Source organism: Neofelis nebulosa, chromosome 3 (assembly GCF_028018385.1).
Source record: "Neofelis nebulosa isolate mNeoNeb1 chromosome 3, mNeoNeb1.pri, whole genome shotgun sequence".
In the NCBI taxonomy this organism is placed as follows: Eukaryota; Metazoa; Chordata; class Mammalia; order Carnivora; family Felidae; genus Neofelis; species Neofelis nebulosa.
In genome coordinates, this window is record NC_080784.1 from 188,155,333 (window position 1) to 188,178,860 (window position 23,528).

The 23,528-nt window shown below is 41.0% G+C and overlaps 1 protein-coding gene across 5 annotated transcripts in view; it reads left to right on the forward strand.

The window, feature by feature from the left end:
• The window catches only part of PPARGC1A (PPARG coactivator 1 alpha), a 645,787-nt gene that overhangs the window by 531,442 nt on the left and 90,817 nt on the right, over window positions 1–23,528 (forward strand). For 2 of the 5 annotated variants that reach the window (XM_058722956.1, XM_058722954.1), the window contains one exon: window positions 21,034–21,213. In XM_058722956.1, the coding sequence (XP_058578939.1) occupies window positions 21,034–21,213 (180 nt within the window). Of the gene's footprint in view, window positions 1–15,836; window positions 16,001–17,421; window positions 17,662–21,033; window positions 21,214–23,528 lie in introns of those variants that run through there. The other 3 variants (XM_058722955.1, XM_058722953.1, XM_058722957.1) reach the window with 3 other exon arrangements.

The window sequence follows — 23,528 nt, forward strand, 5'->3', positions numbered from 1 at the left end:
AGTCAGATGCTTAACCAACTGTGCCACCCAGGTGCCCCTAAAGAAAGATGCATTCTTTTAAATGATATGACAGGTCACATTCAAAAACCCCTGTAGCACAGCCTCTTTTGACCAGAGCAGCCATGTATTGGCTGCTCCTGTTTGAGTCATGATTTCCTTAGTTTCCCTGGTTGTTTTGGCTACATGTGTGTGGTGTTTTTACTTTCCATTGGAATCAGAGGCTGTGGTTCGCCTTCTGATTTGTAGGGAGACTCCTAGATGTTGAAGTCATGTGATTATTGGGCACAAACAAAAACTTTGGAAATCAGACGAGACTAACTTCAGGTCCCATGTCGCCCACAAACCAGCTTTTTGTCTTGGGAAAAGTCACCTAATCTCTCTAAGCTTCAGCAGACTTACGCTGGAGTCGGCGTAACAGGAGTACTTGCTCCTACTGGTGGCGTAAGAAGTCAAGGAGATATTCTACCTAACTACTCGGCACAGTGGCTGGCACACAGTACATATTCACCGAATGTTGGATATCACTGCTTTATTGCTATTATTTTTACTCCAGCTCAAGGAGCTATGACCCATGATGCTTAGAGCATTAGAGAAGACCCTATTCTTTAAAGTTGAAGGAGGACGAGGGAAACAGGAGTACCTTGCTTGGTTTCTCATTCTTCAGACTTGTTTATTACAGTGGTAGGTTACCATGGAAACTTTAGGGATTAAGATGGCATTATTGAGTTAAGCATGCAATGAACACCTCGGGAAAAGAAAGCTATAACATGTATGTGTGCTGTTGAGCGGTTTCCAGGCAAAAGGGTTATTTGGGGGTAAGGAGGGGATGGCAGTTTCTGACTTGCGTGTCTCACAGTTTCCTGAATTCTCTAAGAGAATTGTGATCAAGGGTTGAAACTGTGACCATCGGCCTGTGTTTGCCCCTTTGCAGACCATTCCATAAGTCGTCAGCAGTTATAGCCAGAATTTCAAAATGGGAAGCCGCTCTTTACGTAGCAGGGAGTGTGGCTTTTTCAAAATAGATTCTGAAGTCGAAAAGAACTCCGAGTGTTTTTTGAGAAGGGTTGACCTCCTTTCATGCCACTTACTGTGAATTAAAGCTGTGAGGGAGAACGAGTTTGGGCATGTGGTACAGCACTGAGGGCTGCTGCTGCCAGGGAACAAGATTTGTGTTTCTAAGGAGATACAACAAAAAGGAGAATGCTTTAAGAGCCAGCGGCTGTCAGAGTGTAAAAGTATCTACGTTCAGAAAGGGAAATAGAAGTTGAATTAAGTAATTTTACACACACGTTACAGGGTGCCCTTCTGCTAGTAATTCCTAAATGCAAAAGCAAATAGTTGTGGCCACAGACGGCTTAGTACATCTCAGCTGATTTTAGTTCTCAGACCCAAACTGGATACGGTTGGTATTGACCTGCTCTCTGCATGTGATTTTAAGACGATCTGACTTTTGTCTGTCATTTTGTTGGGTCGGATTAGTAACAGGGGACAAAGGGTGACATATCCCCGCAGAGGGGTTGGGCAGCCACTTGACAATCTATTTTGAATAAATGAGAGGAGGAAAACCTTCGTCGGACCAACGGGGCAGCAAACAGAGTCCTCGCTCAGTAGCTTCAATGCCAGCTTCAGCCAGTTTGCAAATGTGCGGTCCGTTATTAGTATCGAAGAATGTCCTGGATGGGTTCATTGGATAAAGTATCATCACAGGACAGAAATCACAGGGAGAGCACCCCAAGGAAAGATTACAGTACAGCTATATTTACTTAGTGCCTCTGCACTAGGGTTTTATTTTCCACAGTTGGAAAGGGAACCACCTGTCTCAACTGCTGATGTCAGAGAGCTCCCTCGAGACACAGGGCTGTTGGAAAGCACATGATACTGTATATGTTTGCTCTTACGTCCATATCTGCCTAAGATTGGGTTTCAGGTTTGTGCCCTATTGTGGAGTTCATTGAACAGTGACTCTGAGGTGCCCTCCCACGTCAGCATGCCCTTGTGAATTAAAAGTAGCCTGCGGAGGCCCCTGTCGTGAGTGTTCCCTCAGCTTGCAATACAAGTGTTTGCACTGCAGTAAAATGAATGACATACGTCTTGGGGTTATCATCTATGGATTCAGTTTTGACAGTGAGTATCCAGAGGCATTATCTCTGCACCAGAAGCCAGTATGCTGCCGGTGTTTGGGCTTTTGTTTTATTTCTAATGATCAGGATTTTAAAAATTATATGGGGATCAGATTTGGAGGTTTTATGTGTAGATTTCTAAAGAGGCAAAAAGAAAAAGAGAGAGAGAGAGAGAGAGAGAACAGAATAGTATGTGCTTTTTTTTTTTTTCCCTTGATGGTAGAATGTCAATATGGAGAAATTGTTGTAGAATGAATGAAATGCTTACTGCCTAATTTAGGAAGACTAAATATTATGACCATGCATTTCAAGGGACCTATTGCATTATTATTATTTAAAATTTTTTTTTTTTTTTCAAAAAGTTGGATAGTCACCGTTCCAGCTTTTTGTGCCTGGCGGGGGGCGGGGGGAGGAGTTAGGCCTTTTAAATGTTGTTCTCTAAGGAAATGTGAGGGCCACTGCACTGCACAACTCCAGGGGGCCCCGTTTATGTCACAGTGAGGACTCACGCTTGCACTATCCCGCTGACTATATGTCCAATCCCAGAAAATATGATGCTATCAACATTACTCAAACATTACATAAAAATAGAATTGTTAACAACAATTGCAGAAGGCTCTCTATTAGTGAAGTTGTTCATTATTTTAATAGTGCCATGCATCTCAATTTGAATATCTTTACCAACTTGCAAATTATATGGCTGTTACACAAAATAGGTGGAAAACGGAGTCTCTGAGAGTGTGAATTACATTCTTGGGCCACATCAAATCAATGTCCTATTAGGGATCAGAACCCGGGTTCTTAATTCCCTGCTTTCCCATGATGCACACCTTCAAATTAAATTAATATTTGAAATGATGCTTGGTATCTTTTTCTCAAATCCTAAAAATAGAGTCAATAGGATGGGCTCAGACCCCTCGGTTCATCTAATCTTTCCCCCGGTGTAGGGTTTTCCTCTGAACCATTAAAAGTGTTATAATATATGATTGATATTAATTAGTTTTCTGTAAAGCACTGCACTCCTTAACATGAACTGAACTAGAAATAAATATATTACCATGAATTAAGATTTTATTAGTTGCGAAGAAGAATTGGATGAAGGCACCTATGTGAAATCCTAAGTACAGGCGTCAAATTGAATTAATGCCAGCACTGCCTTGAGATTAATTTGAGTGCTGAATAAGAAATAGTATACCATAACATAACTGTGTTTACTGAATCATTTTTGGCATCAGAAACTAAAGCTACATTACGGATGCAACAACAGGCTTTTCTCCCTTGGAAGAGAGAGGCGGGCGCATTTTGTAATTAACGTGGATGTTACCCTCTGAAAAATGCCTCTAGTCTCCAGGAAGAAAACCGTCTTCTTGAGAACGCCGCATCCCAGTGTATATCGGGGGCTGCATACTTTGTATTGCTCTGGCTATCTTCTGTATCCTATTAGAATTGTATAATATGATCAGCTCTATTTTCCATCCTCCCAGTCTGGAGTACTGGGGTAGACCTCACTTTATACATTTGCATCTCGTTATTTTGTATATGTTTTGGCAAAGTGTGTAAAGTGTTGAAGATGTATGCGGTTGCCTCAGGGATGTTCTGGAAGGGATTCCTGATTATGTAGGGACGATGGCTTATACAGCATATAGTACAGAGCTGTGCACACAGAATACTGTAAAGCTCCAGTGATCACTCTTCACAGCCTGGGATGCGAGTGGTGCCCCCTAGGGGAGTGCATTGCTATGGCCCTCCTCTCCTACCCCATATTCATTCTGCAATTCCCCGATGCCGTAATTCACTAATAGCACTTGCTTGAGGGGGGAGCGCAAAACGGGAGATGGGGACTGGCAAATAGGAAGGTTCCGCACACCACATACGTGATTTTGAATTTTCTAGGTGCCACGTTGAGAAAACGTAAATTTCATTTTAAGAAAATCTCTCGTTTTCCCCAATACATCCGCTGTAGCATGTTAACATGTAGCCAATATAAATTATTAATGAGATAGTTTCCATTTGATTTTTCAAGCTAACGTTTTGAAATACCATGTATATTTACATTTACAGCACATCTTAATTTTGACCAGACCTATTTCAAGTGCTCAGCAGCCATATGTGGGCGGTGGCTACTGTATTGGACAGTATAGTTTTTAAAAAAAAAATTTTTTTTTTAACATTTATTCATTTTTGAGACAGAGAGAGACAGAGCATGAACGGGGGAAGGTCAGAGAGAGAGGGAGACACAGAATCCGAAACAGGCTCCAGGCTCTGAGCTGTCAGCACAGAGCCCGACGCGGGGCTCGAACTCACAGACCGCGAGATCATGACCTGAGCCGAAGTCGGATGTTCAACCAACTGAGCCACCCAGGCGCCCCTAGACAGTACAGTTTTTAACTTATATGCCAGCTTTTCAGCATTTCATTACACAGAAAAATGACTTACAAGAAAAAAAAAAAAACCTTAAATATCTAAGACAAGTATAACATAGCCTTTATGTCGTTTTACCCATCTAAAAAGTGATTGTATGATCACAAGTTTTTGGGAAGAGTATGGACTCTAGGATGATTCAGTTGATAGGCCACTGGTGGCAAAATTGACTTGATATTGAAAAGTGTTTTGCTCCTGTGGCTTTGTTTTTCATGCTTCCCCCAGGGACACCATCGTTTTAAAACACGGTTTGATACTTTGTGGTTCTTCTTACATTTGCAAGCTCATGGTAGCTTGTCAGTTTCCACGCAACTTAAGGGATGTCTTGTTTCTTAACAGAGAAAGCCTTTGCAGACTTTTGGCTTAAGTGACTTTTGTGGCCAGCACAATGGAAACAAAAACTGTTCTCGGCACTTGGTGCTTCTGGTCTCTTTGGAGGTAGAGCCAGGTCAGGACCAGTATGAGACTGGTTTTACTTTTCTTCAGGTAAACAGAGAAACCAACAGACACTTGGCATCCCTGCAGCTTAGACGATGATTCTGTGTGCTCTCATAGAAAGTCAGCTTAATGTTAAGACCTCAAAAGAAAGTGTTCTGCTTTGTTTCTAGATTTTCTTTTTTTTTTTTTTTTTAGATGAGGAAGCCAGGCAAAGTGCAAACTTACGCATCTACTATGATGTTGTTTGATGTTAAATTGAGTGTGAAGTATTTGTATGTGAATATAAAGTATCATCATTGAGTACTTTATATGTCAAGCACTGGGCTCACATACACCTCATTCAACCCTAACAGCAACCATCAAAAATGGGCATTTACACTGCCATTTTCATTGTTTAGAATGTGAGGTCAGATAGTTTAGGTACCTCACTTGGGGTCACACAGATAGATAGATTCTAAGTGACAGATCTGCACTGACTGACCCCCAAGGTCATGTTCTCAGAGAATGGGACCACGTTTCCAAACCAAATCAGTGACAACATTCAATAATGAAGTTTGAACCATCGGCAAAATACTACAGATTTAGAGTTGGAAGTTTCCTTCACTCAATTTATTTAAGAAGTACGTTCAGAGGGGCACCTGGATGGCTCGGTCAGTTTAGCGTCTGACTTCGGCTCAGGTCATGATCTCACGGCTAGTGAGTTCCAGCCCCATGTTGGGCTTTGCACTGGCAGCTCAGAGCCTGGATCCTGCTTCGGATTTTGTGTCTCCCTCTTTGTTTCTCTCTGTCCCTCCCCTGCTTGTGTGTGCACTCTCTCTAAGATAAATAAACTAAAAAAAAAAAAAAAACAACTAAAAAAAGAAAAGAAATGTATTCAGAGAATACCTAATCCTATCCTATCTTTTGATAGAAAATATACCTAGGAAGTTGAAGGGGCTTTGTCCACGGGGAAGCAAACACACTTAGACATCAGGTTGTTCCACACCTACTCCCCAGTGGTTTGTGTGGTTAATGGTTCTTTTGAGAAGATAAGTTAAACATGCAGAAATTTTTTTTAACAGAAGTGTAGTAATCTTTGAAACGTTGTAATATTATAGGAAGATTCTTTTCTCTTTCTCCTCTATGCATTTTAGACTTTTTTATTGAAGTATAATATGAATACTGAAAAGTGCGTACATCATAGGTGTTCAGCTCTATAAATGTTCACTAACTGAACGTACCCACATAAACAGCACTGACAGCAAGAAATAAACCATGGCCAGCTTTCTGGAGCCCCTCCCCACAGCCCATGTCCCCAGCTCTCAACCACTGCCAAAGGCAACCTCTATCCAGACTTCCAAGTGCGTAAATTAGGCTTATCTCTTTCTGTACTTATTTTTATAAAGAATAGAATAAGGTATGCGTTTTTTGGTGGATGTGCTTGACTATACTCCTGAAGCGTAAGAGTCCCAACAACCTTAATATTGTAAGTGGAATTAAGAAGTTTATGGAACATTAATATCATTTCAATGGCTTCCCCCCCCCCCCCAGAACATTATCATCCCTCGTTCCATTTGGTTCAATCTAAAACACAGGAACAATACAATCTAAATACATCAACAGACAAAGGGAAAGTAGTAAATAAATCTAAATAATAAACCTAAAACACAATGACAGAGCGGTCACCTTAGCGGTTGTGATGCAAGGTACATCCCAGCAACCCACTCTCATCCTGTGTTTTTATGCGATAGTCAACCTCAGGTAATATAATAGAGAGGACAAAGAACACAGTCTGAAAATACCCACAGGAGAGCACCGAGTTGTAGTTCCCACTTAGTAGCTTTGTATAGCTGTGCAAAAGGTTAGACGTGGCCTATTTTTAGGTGCCCTACGTGGAAGTGGATCCACTAGGATGGATGGTGGAAAGTTAACACCTTAGGAGCTGTCAGAGATTTTTGCTTTGAAAAGAGGTAGCAAAAGAATCCTTTCTGATCATCTGCTGGGGCCAAAGGACAACCCAGTCTCCTTAAAGCGCAATGAAGCTTTTGGCTTGTTTAAAAGGCAAACTCTTGCAAACTGCCTTTTGGAGATTAATCCATAGGCACGCAAATGAAGCTTTCTTATGTTAGCTTTCTTATTGTTTCTTTGCTCTTGGTGCAGGAAAATGGGATGTTAAGTATGTCGTGCTAGTGAATACTCTTTGGACATCCAGCATTGTATGAAAATAGCTGGTGGTTTATCAAGGCTTTGTCCTCACCGAGGTTTATCATTTACCTGGTCTTACTTTGCTTACTCCATTGTCACTAGGGCTCTCTCTCCAAATTTCCTATTAGGGCATTTAGTGTGCCTTGTGGATACTCACTCAGCCCTAAAGGAGGATCTCTGGCTGGGTGGCATTAGATGACTCTGAAGCATAGATCTTCCTCCTCCTGTTAAACTGGGTTGTGCGTACAAAGAAAACAGCTGACTGGGAGACATTATTAACTCCCAAGGATACATCAACCAACCTGTGATACAGCCTTGGTTTAGTACATTTGCTAATAATGCCATAATAAAACATTTTAGGCGCACGGCCTCTTCTCTTTCCATACCCTGCCGTAATATCTCAGGTAATTTCTCTCAAATTAAAAAGGGGTAAGGTCTCCTTTGACCAAATATAATGAATCCTTCATTTAAGCTGGGCAAGGGGGAGTGCAGTGGTGGGGGAGCATTCCAGGATTAGGAGGCAAGAGGGTTACTCTTAAGTTTTTATTTCCCTAGATGCTGTAGACCTTATTCCTCTTTACAAAACCCTAAGTTCAGGATCCTTCCTCTTTTCCAAATCCCCTCTCTCCTGGTAATGTCTTTTAATCCCTGTTGTAAAACCAAATTGCATGTTAGTATGTCAAATGGCATCTCTATGCAGGCATAGTCAATAGTCACTATCACGCGAGGTGTGTGGTTTTCATTTTTACTGTGCGAGTAGGAACTTGGTCTCACACATGACTTATGCTACTTAATAGCATTAATGACAAACAAGATGAAAACTTGCTGTTTCTCTGGGGCAACTGCTGGGCTTTGTAAGAGACTCAGGTCTGTAGAAGCCAGATTTCGCATAGTCAGTATGTGTGAAAGTAGTATATCCCTTTTCTAGAATGGTTTGGAAGTTAAATACCTATATTGCAAGGGAAGTGATGAAGCTGTGCTCTTTCAACAAAGTTGAAAACCAGCTTCCTACTCTTCTTTGCACACGCTTTCTGAATTCTTGCCTTTGTGCAGTGAAACATCTGGATTTCCTCTGTGCGAAGAGGTCTTTCCAAGTTGTCTGTCTCTGCCTCTGTCGAGGCAGGCATATCCTTGCGTCTGAGAGGTGGCAAGGATCTGAGATGTGTTTGAATCTGGCCATCTCCTTTGACCGAGGCTCAGAGACATTCAGTGAACTGCCCATAAAGCTGAACTGTGGGCTAGTGACACAGCTGAGTGAGGACCCATGTTCTTCCACCATCCCTTTCCTTCCATCTTGGACTGAATCAAGATCCACAAAGTTCCTCTACCTCTACTTCTCGGATAGACTTGAGCCAAATGTAATCTCACAAGCATAGCTACCATCTGTCACCATCCAAGGCTACTATAATACCATCGACTATATTCCTTTTGCTGTGCCTTTTATTCCCGTGACTACAAATCTCATGAACTTGGCCTTGGTTCCAGCCTCATTACCCCTTTTCCCACGAAAATTCTTAATAGTCAAAATAATGATCACCCAAGTGTGGGAAGAGTGATTTGCAGGAAAGGCCCATGAAACTGTGAGAGCACTAACTCCAAGGGGCTAATAGTAAGAGCCTTCATTCCTGTGAGGATAGTGAGCCTTCCTGGGGAAAGAGAATGGGTCAACCTCTCCTCCGGGATACTTGGAGGGTCCAGAAGGAGCTTCCTGCCCAAGAAAAGAGCTGCAGCACATGAGAGCCTGCACAGTGGCTACACATTTGGGAACAGATTGCGTCCCAGAAGTTCACTTGCAAGTCACTGGTTTGAAACTTGGATGGCATTTTCCTCATCCTGCCCACTTCAGTTGTCTTGGGAAGAAGTCACGTCTACATCAACTCTTCCCAAACCTGCCAGGACGGCCCCTTCCTGTTCCCAGGTGCTAAAATCTCTTCCTGAGAAATCTTCTTAATAGTTTATAGTCACACCATTCTGAAGACATTTACTAGTCTTTTTCTTGGTATGTGCTTCTGAACTCTGTTAGATGCTAGAAAGGAAGGAAAAATATGGCTAACAAATAGATGCTTTTGTATAAATAACTGAAATCTCCTTTACCCTACCAAGGATAATTACAGTTTTGAACGGAGAGTTTGTTAAACTGAACTGATGAAATTTCAAATCGAGAAACAAAGTGAAAATGCCAGGGGGATCTTGGGGCCAGGGGTTTGGGCCCACCTCTGAGGCAAGCTACTAAGACTTGATAGCTTTCCTCAACCTATAGCTCAGGGCTCAGAGGGTTTCTCAGAATGCTGAGGAGTAACTGCTCCCAGTTACTCAGGAGGCTTTCTTCTGAGTGGAGTGTGGGCTACACTCGGTACGATAGACAGAAATGGCTTCCTTGTAAACATGCGATGAATATTTGAGACTTCCGTTGGATGCCAGGGGCCATTTCTGTTTGCTACATTCCCTGTACATTAAGAGGGCACAGCTATACGCCTGAACCTCTAGATTTCCTTGAAAAGGGGATACTTTCTATTTTGAATACAAAAGTTATACATGTTCATCACAGAAAATTTAAAAATTACAGAAAAACATACATACACAGAAAAAAAATTAAAAAGGACTTATAATATCATCAGCTACTATTAACACCTTGCCATATGTTCTCCCAGTCCTCTTTCTTCTTTTCTTTGAGTAGATACATTGGCATGTAAATTTGTTTTGATTATAGTTTTTTCAAACATAATTTTAAACCTTAGTGTATTTTGAACATTTTCTTATTTGCCATTAAATGTATTTTGCAATAGATTTTAATGTTAGCGTTGAATATACATATATAATGAATATATAAACATATGAATATATATATGAATATATATGTGTATATACACAGACACACACACACACACACACACATAAAATGCTTTATAATTTATTTAACTAGACTATTACTATCGCTCATTTACCTGGCTTTCAAGTTTTCAAGTATTTTATTTGTATATATTTATATACAAATAATATAGTATTGGGTCTCCTCACACCAAAAATCTTTGCACACATCCCCTTGTTGTGCCCTTAAGATGAATTTCCAGAAGTAGAATTTCTGGGTTTAGGGGGATGCCTATTTTTAACACTTTTGATACGTATTGCCTACTTGTCCTCTAGAAACACTTGTACCCATTTGTAATCCTACCAGTAGTATTTGACATCTATTTTTGATTGAGCTGCTAAATGCGGAGGTCAATCTTAGTGAAGTGTTCTTCTTGGTTAAGAAAGTTTTCTCAAAAATCCTGTGTCTGTTGGGACTAGCAAATATAAGGTAAGATTTTATTTAAGTCATCATAAAATTCAGCTTAGACCTGAAGCTAATTGCTTCTTAAGATAGGAATTTATTCCCTTTCTGCTTCCCCACATTTTCAGGATAGATATTAGCTCTGCTGGAATTAAATTCAAATATCAAAGCACTGGAAAAATCTACAACAGAAACAAAAGCAAAATCACCAAACCTTTCTGAGACTTGTCTGATGGGAGTTAAAGAAAGAGAGAGAGAGAGAAAGAAAGGAAGGAAGAAGGAAGGAAGGAAGGAAGGAAGGAAGGAAGGAAGGAAGGAAGGAAGGAAGGAAGAAAAATAAAGGAGGGAGGGAGGAAAGAGAAAGAAGGAAAGAAAGAAAGACAGAAAGAAAGAAAGACAGACAGAAAGAAAGAAAGAAAGAAAGAAAGAAAGAAAGAAAGAAAGAAAACTCTTCACCTATTTCATGCTTCCATTTTGAGACTAATTGAAAAATACAATTTACTTCACTAAAGTCAAGAAAAGTTAAGCTCATTAGGACCCAAGCTCTAGAAAAAAGTACCAGGCAGAACTATTCGACTAACAGTTTTTTTTTTTTCAATTTAGTAATTTGTGTACCTCAGTTTTCTCAGGCCCTTCACTAAGTTCCTTAGGGAATAAAAATATCTTCTTCAGTGAACTATTACATTACTGAGGTTTAGTGGCTCTTTATATTTTTCAATAGTGCCAAATTTAATAAAATACAATGTGCTTTATTTTCAATTTCAGTAAAAAAAAATATTGCTAAATAATCCTGTGGAGCATTTCTTATTTCTATAACCAATAACTCCCTGCATTATAGATGCATTAACTTGAAATAATTAAGGTAAATGAAAATACGGCAGAATTAAATATCAGACAAAAGCAGATTTTAACCATCCTTTTATTATTTCTTATCTTCACACCTAATAAGCATACTTTTTACTTTATGTTTAGCTTAGTCCAACTGACTGACTGCAGCCCAAATTAATTTTCACTTTTTTTTGGGGGGGGGGGGAGGCTTTAATGTGAAAAACGGCAGGAGCAGATTCTGAGGTCTGTGTTAAAATACAGGCTGACTCAGTTGCACAGAACTGTTCTGCCGAAGGTTTTATTGGGGATAAAAGTTGTGTTGCCAAGGTTGTCTATTGCCTTCAGTTTATTTTAAAAAATAAACAAATGAATTCAAGGAAGCATGAAAGCCATGCAGTGACTTTTCTTCTGTTTGTTTCCCCCAAGGTGCTTTGTTCACATTGACATCATCATGGCAGAACAAAGTAAGATTTGATTTGAGAGTGTTTGTAGGCTAGAGGTGTTTGATGTACCCTGCTCTGCCACCAACTTTGGTGCCCCGCATGGCCCCAGCTTCAAATATGTCCCAGAGGCTCAGAGCATGTGCTCAGAAACTGACATGGGGTATCAGAATCAATCAGCCCCTCTAGGAATTAAAAGCAAGCAATTGAATGCCTGTTAGCAATGATTAACTTTAAAAACATTAGCAATTCTGGGCAGATCCCTTTCCTTTTCTGGAAGAATGCTCTAGGCAGGCAGCATTCCCAGGAATGTTAGTTTCCAGCTATGTAGACACTCTCTCGGATATAAAGTTACCTCCGGGGTCTTTGCTGGTGCTTTTGACTTGGGAATGAATATTATTCTTATGTATAAAACTTCAGTCCTTCCTAGAAGGGTTTTCAGAGATCTATATGCCATTTTCAGCTGCTATCTAAACCCTTGCTTTTTTTCTTTTTATATTTTTTCTCAGTTATAAAATGAGTACAAGATAATCTTTATTGAGTAGCTTTGAGGACCAAAATTGATTGAAATATGCTATATAAAATGCTGATCTTAATGTCAAGCTCATGTCAGCCCTGCTATATATATTTTCTTTTCCAGGTTTCTTTTTAAGTTTCAGCCTTTAATTTGTCCTTACATCTCTATTTAAGTTTATAAAAAAAAACAATGGGACAAAGATATTTTATACTAGTAGCTCTTTACTTCTGAGTTCTCACCTATTTGCAATAATGATGTTAAAACAAATTGTCTTTGCTGCTGTCTACTTGGGTATTTGAGTTTGATTGTGTTTATTTAGTTTTTAAGTGATAATTGTCTGAAGCAGAGAGGGTGGGAAAAGCCTATAGTTTGGGGCAGTGGTGGGGAAATGTTACATGCTTTGTCTAATATTTTTGTTACGGAATGGAATTATCTCGAAGGTTTATTTTCTTTCTTGTTATCAACTGAGGCTAGATCTCTTGCCTTCACTAATGTTGGAGTCTTGGGAAACGTTAACAGAGCTAGTGAGGGGAGAAATTCCACTGGGGTGGAATCTAGGTTCTGTGAAGATATGGAACATTATGGGCTCTCAACAGATGTTAATAAATACCTCTTTCTATTGTTGGGACAAAGTGGGGTTGATTTGGGTGTGAATTGTAATGGTTAGTGGAAGGACCTTGTACCTAAAAAGGGTGTGTTTTAAGGAGAAGAGGAATCCTGGTATTGGGCAAAGTTGCATTGTTTTTTTTTTTTTTTCATAGCAAATTATTTTTCATTTTTAAGGGCTGTCATCCCCCTAAAATTGTCAGCTCCCTTGTGTCCATGTCCTATGCCTTCTTGGTAGTCCTTACAATATGTTGCTGTGGACACAGTCAGATTTCAATAGATCCTTGCTGATTGAAAACAAACATTTGGAAATCTTAGAGGCAGAGCTGATGGAGAGGTATGAGGAGGGCCGCAGGGAGAGAGGAAGAGAAAAACAGTCAAGACAGAGAAAGAATTAAATATAGAAACTGCCTGGGAAGCCAGAAAAGAGCTAAGTTGGTGAGGAACTAACAGTTTATGTTCTTCTGAGAAAAGAAAAAACTGGACACAAGAGAATTTTTAAAATCTGAAGAGCTAATTAACCAAATTATAAGACCTCTCAAATATCCCTCTCGTTAGAGTTGTAACTTTGAGATTAAAAAAAAAATAATAGTGAAAGTGACTCTGATTTGTCCCAAGAATCAATTTAAGTTTGGAATTGTCCTGTCATAGAAACTTGAGGGGAAATATGCCCTATGCTGTAGCTTAGAAATCATGTCAGTGGTTTGACTCTTAACTCCCCCTCATTGTGATGGTGAAGGGAGAAGAAAATGTATATAAAACCACCTGTAGTTTCAGTGACTGTGCTGATTGGATTAAGAAAAAGTGGAATTAGGTGGTAAGAAAACAAGTAAGAAAACCCCAACACTACAATGTGGGCAGGTTACAACATCAAAAACAATCATACAAAATGTTCCAGTGCAAAGAACTTCTTTAAAATGTGTGAACAGAATTTAAAAAAATATACGTATATACATTTATATGCTTAGAAAGATATGCATAATGGATGCCTAACCTTTGATAAAGACAGTTAAGAGTATCAGAAAAAATCACCACAGGGATCACCTGATAATAACTAATAAACATCAACTCTTATTGGTCAAGTGACCACTGTTATTTCACAGTTGGCTGTGTTGAGGGTAGAGCCAATGACCTTTGCCCTGAATTTTAATAATTTACTGTAGTTTTACATTAAATCAGAATATAATTGGGAAGAAAATTAGTGTTTCTTTGTGGGGAGTGCAGAGTAATGCCACTAATTGCATGTATAAAAGCCTTCCCGAGGTTGTATTTTCCTGTTCTTTCTTGATTTAGGAAATTAAAACTACAGTAATTTTCCGCTATTTGTAAGAGGGAAAATGTGCCGGTGAAATGTACTCAGCTAACTTAAAATGTCAAAGCTCTGGGCCATCTTTTTATGTCCAGTAATGACAAACTGTCAATTTCATCACATTTTTCAGGAATTTACTGGCAACTTGTTGCAGACATCAGAGTAGAAAAATACCTTATAACATGTGTGGTCTGAAAGAAGAAACAGTTTGATTTTTGTTTGTTTGATTTGTCTTCCTTTCACCTTTAATATTGGTGCAACTTTACAGTTAAAATGTGTCAGAGAGAATCACCATTTTTTTTTCTTTAGAAAGAGATGGACAAGAGAGAACCCATTAAATTAACCTTAGTGGAACAGGAGATTAAATTAATAGTGCTTTAAAATTATTTTTAGATACCTGGGGGATTTTTTTTTTCCAGAGAAGTTATTATCAAGTAAAAGAATTGAACTGATTTTAAAGTATATTGGGCTGAAAATTTTATTAAAAACATATGTATTCACAAATTTATATACACATGTACATTTCCCTGGAACTTGGAAGGGTTAAATCAGACCACTGTAGTGTTATGGGAAGTGTTTCTCGGCGATCCCCAGTGCCTTGAGTTTGTTATGTATTCAATATGTATGTCATCATAAAACAGTGCACCTGCATTAGCCTTCATTGTCTCAGGGTAGAGGCTGGAAAAAAAAAAAATTAAAAAGCTCAAGAAATGAATATTTCTGCTAATAGCGTGCCAGTATTTTTCCCTTACTCCACGGACATTCTTGGTCTCAAATGCAAACTGCACAGCTCAGGCACTTGGGTTGGAATCCAGTGTTTATTCAAAAAGGCACCCTAAGGCGGCTGGGGTGGAAATGGTACACGTATGAAAAAAAAGGCAGCCGGGAAACTCAGCTGATCTGAGCACAGCGGCGGCAAATGTATTTACTAACACTTGTTTTCTGGGAGCCTATGAGAGAAATGGAAATAATTAGAAAGGACCTGAAAGGGTGGTATTTTGTTCGTTGTTCTCCTTATAAGGAGCAAAGCAAATTGCAGTAACACTTTGGGAGCTGGTGTTCCCTTACCGCCACGGGGACAGCAGATTCCTGGGTAGAGGAGTTTGTTTATACCTTAACAAATACAGACTATTTTGTTGATTAAACAAGCAAGAAAAAAAAAAAAATGCCTGCCCCATTCTCTGCTTTCAAACACTTCCCCCAATTAGAAAATGTCTCATAAAAATGCATCATGTGATAAGCTCTTGCTTTAGTCCCAAACCAAGCTGGAGTCCACTGGAGGTCTTAGTATTTGAATCCTTGGGGAGTGCACATTTTAGCTAAGAGTATAGTTACTCTGTGATGAAACAGGGAGCTTTGCCACTTGCTTGTTTTGGAAGGAAAATAAATTAAAAAAAGATTGCAGGGGATTTTAGTTATTATATGGCCAGGACTCCGTTTAGAGTCTGTGGCATTCAAAGCTGGCTTTAATCACAGCATGATGCTTGAAGCCTCCAAAAGTCCAAGTGTTTCCTTTCTTTCTTTCTTCTTTCCGTTTTTTTTTTTTTTTTTTTTTTTTTAAGCGTTACTTCACTGAGGCAGAAGGCTGCCTTTGAGTGACGTCACGAGTTTGAGCAGCAAGCTGCACAGGAGAAGGGAGGCTGGGTGAGTGACAGCCCAGCCTACTTTTTAATAGCTTTGTCATGTGACTGGGGACTGTAGTAAGACAGGTGCCTTCAGTTCACTCTCAGTAAGGGGCTGGTTGCCTGCATGAGTGTGTGCTCTGTGTCACTGTGGATTGGAGTTGAAAAAGCTTGACTGGCGTCATTCAGGAGCTGGATGGCGTGGGACATGTGCAACCAGGACTCTGTATGGAGTGACATCGAGGTGAGCTGGGGCTGGGCTCGGCACTGCAGCCAGGACTGAAGCTTCCCTCCCGATGCAATTATTCCTGTAACGGGGGGGTGGGGGGGAAGGGCTTGGACAAGGAGAGGAGGCAGGAAAGTATCCCGGGCAGGAGCTTTTGGAAGGGAATCTCAATCTTATCTTAACTCCAATAACTTTGCTATTTTAAGGTGGCTCTGAGATGCCTTGAGCAAATCAAAGCTTAGCTGCTGTCACCCATATCTGTTGCAGTTGGAAACTCTTTCCATGTGCCTTTGGCTCTGTTTCTACTCATATGCAATATTTATGCTCTAAGATATTGATATGAATCAGAAGCTGAAGTCTTTCCAGTGGTATTTAGTGGCCCGGTTGGAAAAATGCCATTTCTATTTATAATAAGATGAAGATAAAAATATTAAAATGGATGTGCTCAAATATAGTCAGTTTTGACTCTAGTCCGGATTTTTTTTTTCTCTTTTTCCCCTCTCTCTCTGTTCATCAGACAGAGAACTCACAAAATCCTAAATAATCCTGCTAGGCTATTTTAGATTGCTTTCCCTGCAGCACCACAAAACAAGGGAGCTGATCCCTTTAAAACAGCTATATGTGGTTGAAAGATTTGGTCAGCAAATAAAAAAATATGTACATACGCCTTACGATGAAGGTTTTGCATTAGCGTCGGTGGCAGGGAAGCCAATGGTTAAATCTCTCTGTACCACGGAGAGCTGCCTGAAGCCGGAGAGAGGAGTTTATGCAGGGCTGTGTGTGGGGCTGCTCGCTGCTTGTGTAAAAATAGACGGCAATACATCAATTCCACAGTCTCTGCTGGCCACAATTCATACAGGGGGAGAAAAGCAAGCCGTTTCCTCATAATCTCTGGAGCCTACAGTGACTAGCGGGGGGAAGGAGGGCCGCGGCATGTTTGCATTCAACACAATGGAATGTTCTCGGAAAGTTTGGGCAACTTGGGAAAGAAGCGAAACTTTCTGCGGACTGCAGCGAGATGTAGCCCAATTGCATTGCACGGGGGACCGGAGCAGCTAACAATGACTCCGGCAGAGGACTGCTAGGGCTCCCTCTGGGCAGCCGAGGGCACGTAGGGTGAGGGGGAGGATCGAGAGCCACACGTGATTTGATTAAATAAGATGTCCATGTGGTGTGGCGATACACATCTAAAGTGAAAATAATTTGGCTGGGCCATCCGCGAATGCATTTCTCCTATCTAGCGAGGCATGCCCTGGCTCCTTAACTCTTTACTGGGTTTGCACATGTTGGCTCGGGTTGCCCTCTCCTGCCTTGGCAGCTGGTACTTGCGGATCCTGACTGTCCTTATCTTGTTGTGATTTCTCGGTAAGGTGGACTGGATCGGGCTAATTCATACGTGCTGTCTCTATTAGGAGTCAGGGTTCTAAGTGGCTTCAAAGTCCCAAGTGTCTTGGAGCCGCCGGAGCGTCCTGTGGCTGGCTGGCTGGCAGGCTGGCTGGCAGTGTGGGTCTCTCAGCTGCTATAGTTTCATTTTTCCATCACGCGTTATTCTGGATGCTGTTGGGAGTTGATCTGGAAATATGGAGGATTTCTTTTCATCACTGGAATTCCTGGAGTCGTTTTCAAGTCAGCGTCGGGACCGTTTAGAACAGTGGCCCTTTTATGTTCTTCTGAAGGAGGTGAGTTCCCCGGGCTCAGCGTCCAGCCGTGGATTGAGTTGTCGGTGGAGACTGGCCAGTCGCCTCTCTGTTGCACTGGAGGCAGCGAGCTGCAAGAAGCCGTGCCTTGGCGGCCGCAGCTCTGGGAACCACCTCGGCCAGCCTGACGTGTTACGAGCAGCAGGTAGCATAGGCAGTTTTCATTTTTGGAATCATTAACGTTTGCTGTCATCCTAAAACGTATTATGCCCTTTTGCACGTAATGACAGGACAGCACAGTGGTTAATAAAGGCCTATATCGCTGTAGCTACTCACAGTCCCCAGTGTTTTACAGTTTAATGAAGGTGATGTACAATAAGGTTACCAAGATTGATAGAGACAGTTCACATGACATACCCTCCACGAAGACTGTCATTCTTTACTGCCTGCCACCCCCCCCCCCCCCCCGCCCTACTCCCTTTTCCCTGTCCTCACTAATTTTTTTCTAAGAAGTTAAGAATTCTTTTTTCCTTAATATAATTAATGTGGCCAAGTCCACTCTTTCTTCTCTCTCTCTTTAAAATTTACCATCAATGGCACAAAAACCTCCAAAAGGTTAATGGAGAATTATACTTAATTATGATGATTCATTATCATCAGTGCAGTTAAGCTAATTTATTGTCTGCTCCTTAACTAAGGGAAAAGTCTGTTGGGGTGAAAAAACGTACAATAATTAGCCTTTTGTGTTTAGTGACTGCTTTATCCTCTTAAATCTTATTATAAAATTAAGGCTACGGTTGTGAAATAGCTGTCATAGTTGCAAAGAGGCAGGAGAATGTGTCTCTGTAACTGCAAGAAAGACACCTGTTACAGATGTATAGGGAAGCAGTAAATATCAGCATGTCAGATGAGGACAGTTACAGGGCTCGGACTGTTAAGTCTGGCATCATCCAAAGGCCAAATACAAATTAATAACAGGGACACCTGCTATCACTAATGTGTTTTAGATTATCGGGATAATGCCACATTCAGAAACACTGATTTTACTAGCATGTCCACATTGGCCAGAGCACAGGCACATTTCCAACCACAACGTAAGAGCAAAAATGGGACGGAAAGAGAAAAGGGAGGAAAGGAATGTGTGAATGACAGTGCAGTAAAATGCCAGAAATTGATCTGGTCTTTTTAATGGTTGTTCAGAAGTCACTTAAAAATGCACGTACCTGCAAGGGTGAAGGGTGTTGCACAAGCCATGCTTAGAGAAGGCAGTTGAGGGGAGAGACAGCAAGAAGTTGTTCACCAGTCGATGGGACACGCCGGCATTCCGAAGCATGGCTTCTAAGTTACGTTCTCCACGACAGGAACTTAAGCCAGATGGACACCTCCCGTGTTTTCCACCTTCATTTTATTTTTTGTTGCTGTTTCTGTTGTTCATGCTTCTTCTTTCTTGTTTAAGGACTGTCCCTCAGTGAAGCCCTGGTGGGTTTTGCACCATTGAAAAAGTTACCCTTGTCTCTGAATCGATCATGTTGGGGAAGAGTTAACACTGTGTGTTTGTACCTGGAGGATAAGCAGCATGGGCCAGTATGGAGACTGGGAAGTGTTACGCCTGTAACAGAACGCGAACATTGTACCAGAACAAAATCTCCACGGCCCAGCCTCCGCCTACTTATAAACCTAGTCAAGTATACCGATCTGCAACTTTGGGCTAACTTGGATAATAAAAAATGGAACGACCGATAAAATGATAAGGAAAGAGTTCAGGTGGAGAGGATTGCCCTTTCTTTTCGCGTTACCGTCGTGCCTGCAATCTGGGATCTGACTGGGACCTGGTGGTCTTAGGGAAGAATCACAGTCATCTTCAGGCTGCCCCCGGCCTCCCCTTACCAACTGCTGACTCCATTACCCAGTACCTTCTTCTCAGCATGGTGCTTACGATCGTGCTGCTGCATATGACCCGTGTAATGTAGCCTGCCAGGGATGACAGGGGTGCTCGAGGAAAAAAAAAAAAAATCTGCATAAAACTTCTTTTATTCAAAACCTAAATGTCAGGCAGAATCTTGAGCTTCAGGCCCAACGGCTGCTTGGATGGGAACAACTCCACGGCATCTCTCCTGACCTTGGAAGGCAGGGCCGTGAGGGTGCGACTTCAGCCTGCGCACCTGCTCTGATTTAGACACCTTGGCTTGCAGGTGGATAAAGTCCTTCTGGCTCTGGTATCACCGGAGCCCTGCAGTAGGAAACTTCTGCAGGGTTCTGCACAGTATGCCGTGAGGAAATCAGCAGTCAGATTGCCGATTGGAGGTGAGAAGACCACCTCTCTGATAACGGGGGGCCACTTCCTTCAAAAAGCCACAGTGTGGGACAATGAAAAGACCACCTACTCCGTGCAAGGAAGTGAATGACTCTTCCAGTCTGACATAGCCTTGCTGACAAGCCAGCCCAGCCACAGTGTGGGCTATTTTCAACCTCTCGCTGTGTTGAAGTCGTTGAAAAACTCCGAAGGAAAATAGTTCTTTTGAATTCACTCAGAGCATAGGTGAGGAATACATAAATGATGAGAAAAAATACGGTTGTGGGGCGCTATAGGGGTTTTTCCTTCGTAGATGTCAAGCGATCCCACTCACACGCACTCCCCCCACACTTGACTTGCAAGTTAAACGTTGTAAAAGATGTAAAGATCATACAGAAAAACTATGACTTTTGTCCTTATCTCAAGGAACTTGCTTTTGACCTGTTCAAGATGAAGTGCTGTGGCTCATGAAGAGTCAAGTTGCGAGATTTAAATAATAATTCAAGAGAACCATAGACAAGTTAGAGGACTTGCATCATTAGTTGCTAAATGAATTATGTGGATTATAATGGTCAAAAGGAACGTGAATGGAGAAAGTTTTCCTAGTAGAGCTCTTATGCTGCTAGTTTTCATTCAACAATTGTTTATTTTGTTTTTATTACGTGTGATGGCGATTCCAAGGTAAAATCAAATTTGTATCCTTCCCTCAAAGAGATTATACTCTCAGGGTAGAGTAGACTTTTGTGCAGCGGTGACTGAAAAAGTTGAAACTCGTTCAGTGCTAACCATCAAAAAAGTCCAAATCCAGTTGATTTCTTTCTTTTCTTTTTTTTTTTTTAAGTTGATTTCTAACTGGAAGAATCAGAGAGGGCTTCACGGGAACATGGCATTTACCATGAATTTGGAGGTAGAATCTTGGATGGAATGGATCAGGCAAAGTATCCATTGAGAGCAAAGTCAGTAAAAGAATTTAGGATGTTTTTTCCCTGGTGGCTAAAACCCTGGAAACCAGCTTTGGTGGTGTGGTTGAATTAACCAGGCTTAATTCCTATCACATGCTATTGCAGTTTAATAAATTCCTGCAGTTAATGAAAGCTTTTTTTCCCCCCTGCCTCCTGCAGTGTGCTGCTCTGGTTGGTGAAGACCAGCCTCTTTGCCCAGATCTTCCTGAACTTGACCTTTCTGAACTAGACGTGAACGACTTGGATACAGACAGCTTTCTGGGTGGACTCAAGTGGTGCAGTGACCAATCAGAAATAATATCCAATCAGTACAACAATGAGCCTTCAAACATATTTGAGGTAAGGGCATCATCCCTTGGCGAAAATTAATTTCTCATTGAACGTGGCTTGGGCCATCATATCATTATTGGCCTGAAAGCATATCGGCTTCTCACTTTGCTGTCATCAAAAGACTTCTTATCACAGGTAGGCCCTTCCTCTTTCGTGGAAGAACAGTGTTTGGCAAATGAGGGGACTCGTTGTTGTTGTTTTGAGATCTGGGGGGGCTAAGGGCCCCTGACAGAGCGCATTACTCTGTGTCGAAATACTAAGGGGTTGTGAAAGCTTTACGGACAAAGAAGAACAAGAGTCTAAACCTGTTTGTTCCTGTCTATTTCCCACAGAAAAGTGCCTAATGTAAATTAATGTGAAATGTAAAAGAATGCTTTTTTTTTCATCCAAGAGATTAGACGTCTACCTTTATTTGTCTCACAAAGTTAGTGGGTAGTTATTAGTATTGTCATTTTTTTTATCAGACCTCTGATTTCTCTACAGTATAGAAATGTCTAAGCCCAGCTATTCTAATATTTACTTACAAATTAGTAAAAATTCGCTTACCTTTCAATAGGGAAAATTACCTCCTAGGCTCCAGACTCTTATTATAAGCCTACCCTATAATAAGGAATGTTAATCTACTCCTATTAAAGTGTTACTTTGAAAAAAGAAGTTCTTTCTTACAAGATCAGCACTCATTTACTTAAGAAGAAATGGTTTCTTAGAGGGACAAACATTGAGCAGTCTGGCAAATGAACTGAATAAAGATTGTTGAGTCACCTAGTTTTCAATATCACCACTACCAGCACCCCCATCATTGTCTAACATCTTCTCCCTGATATGTGCCAGGCCCCATGCGAAGTACTTTAAATGTCTTTTGTATCCCACCAGCAGAACCATTCCTTAAACTTCAGTGTATTTGGTTGAGATCTCAAGTCATTAAGAAAGCCAATGTTACAATATTTATTGAATTTTTCCAGCACCCAGCACATAAAAAGCACTGAATAAATGTTTATTGAGTCATTAAGAAAACCAATTTTACAATATTTACTGAGTTTTTTTTTCAGCACCCCAGCACACAGAAGGTATTGAATAAATGTGGGTTGACTGATAAATGACTGGTGACTATAGTAATGTTAATAACAGTAATAGCGATAACAGCAATGGCCAAGCTTTTGAGACACCTGTGCTATATATGTGTCATCTCGCATATCCCTAAAACAACCTATTTTGTAGGTACCATGAGTACCGTTCCCATTTTCCGTCGAGTCTCAGAGAGGTGAAGTGAGTCTCAGACTCCGAGTCTCAGAGAAGTGAAGTGATTTTCCCAAAATCACACAGTTGACAAATAAAGACCGGGGATCTGAACCTCAAATTGATCTGATGTCCAAGGCCATATCACTGATAAAAATAGAGTACCAGTGAGGTGGGGTGACAACCATCCTTCACAAAGACATATCAAGCTGCTGCTCTGCTGAATATATTTAAAAATAGAACAGACTCGTTCCTTTCAGTGTTGGTTGACATGGGAGCAGGAATAGTTGGGGAGCCAAGGTGGCTATAGGTTCCGTCCATGGCTAAGAGTTTCTAATATGTCTGAACAGAGTCTTGGATGAGTACTTAAGATGGGGGAGTCCGGGCTGGGGAGAAGAGGCACTGAAGGTCTGCGGTTAGTTCTATTTCCCAGGCTTCTCAGCCGGGTCTTTGAAAGTTCATGTGAGGTCTTGGCTAGTTAGAACTGGTAAATTGAACATTCCTCATTCAGTACACTTGTCAGGCGACAGGCCCGTTTTAAGTCATGCTGCATTAAATAAACAGTACTTTAAAAAATGTCCATCTCTATAGACCTCTTATCTAAAAATCGGTATTCCATTTTGGGTGATTGCCATGCATTTTGTAGGTGATGGCCAGGGAATAACTAAAAGGTGGGGGTGGGGGGCATGGCGTGGGAGTCAGTGCCTCCCCGGTGAGCTAGTTTCAAAAAAAATCCCTTCCCCATGACCTTGTGTCCCCATATTTCATGTTGTGGCACCTGCACGAGGCATTTCTCATCGGTACCTTGAGGAGACTTGGTTCAGCAACTGGTTATATATAGGTGCTTTAATCTACACGAAGACACCCTTTTGGTTCTGTGTATAACTTTCTACCACTGATAGAATTGTTTTCAATGCTCTAAAACACAGGGTTCATTTAATTTAATTTCTCATTAGCTCATTTTAAACCAGTGACTCTCAACCGAAAGCAATTTTGCCCCCCAAGGGACATTTAGCAGTGTCTGGAGATGTGTTTGATTTTTTTTTTTTTTTAGGACCAAAGGCAGGAGGACGCTCCTGGCATTTCGT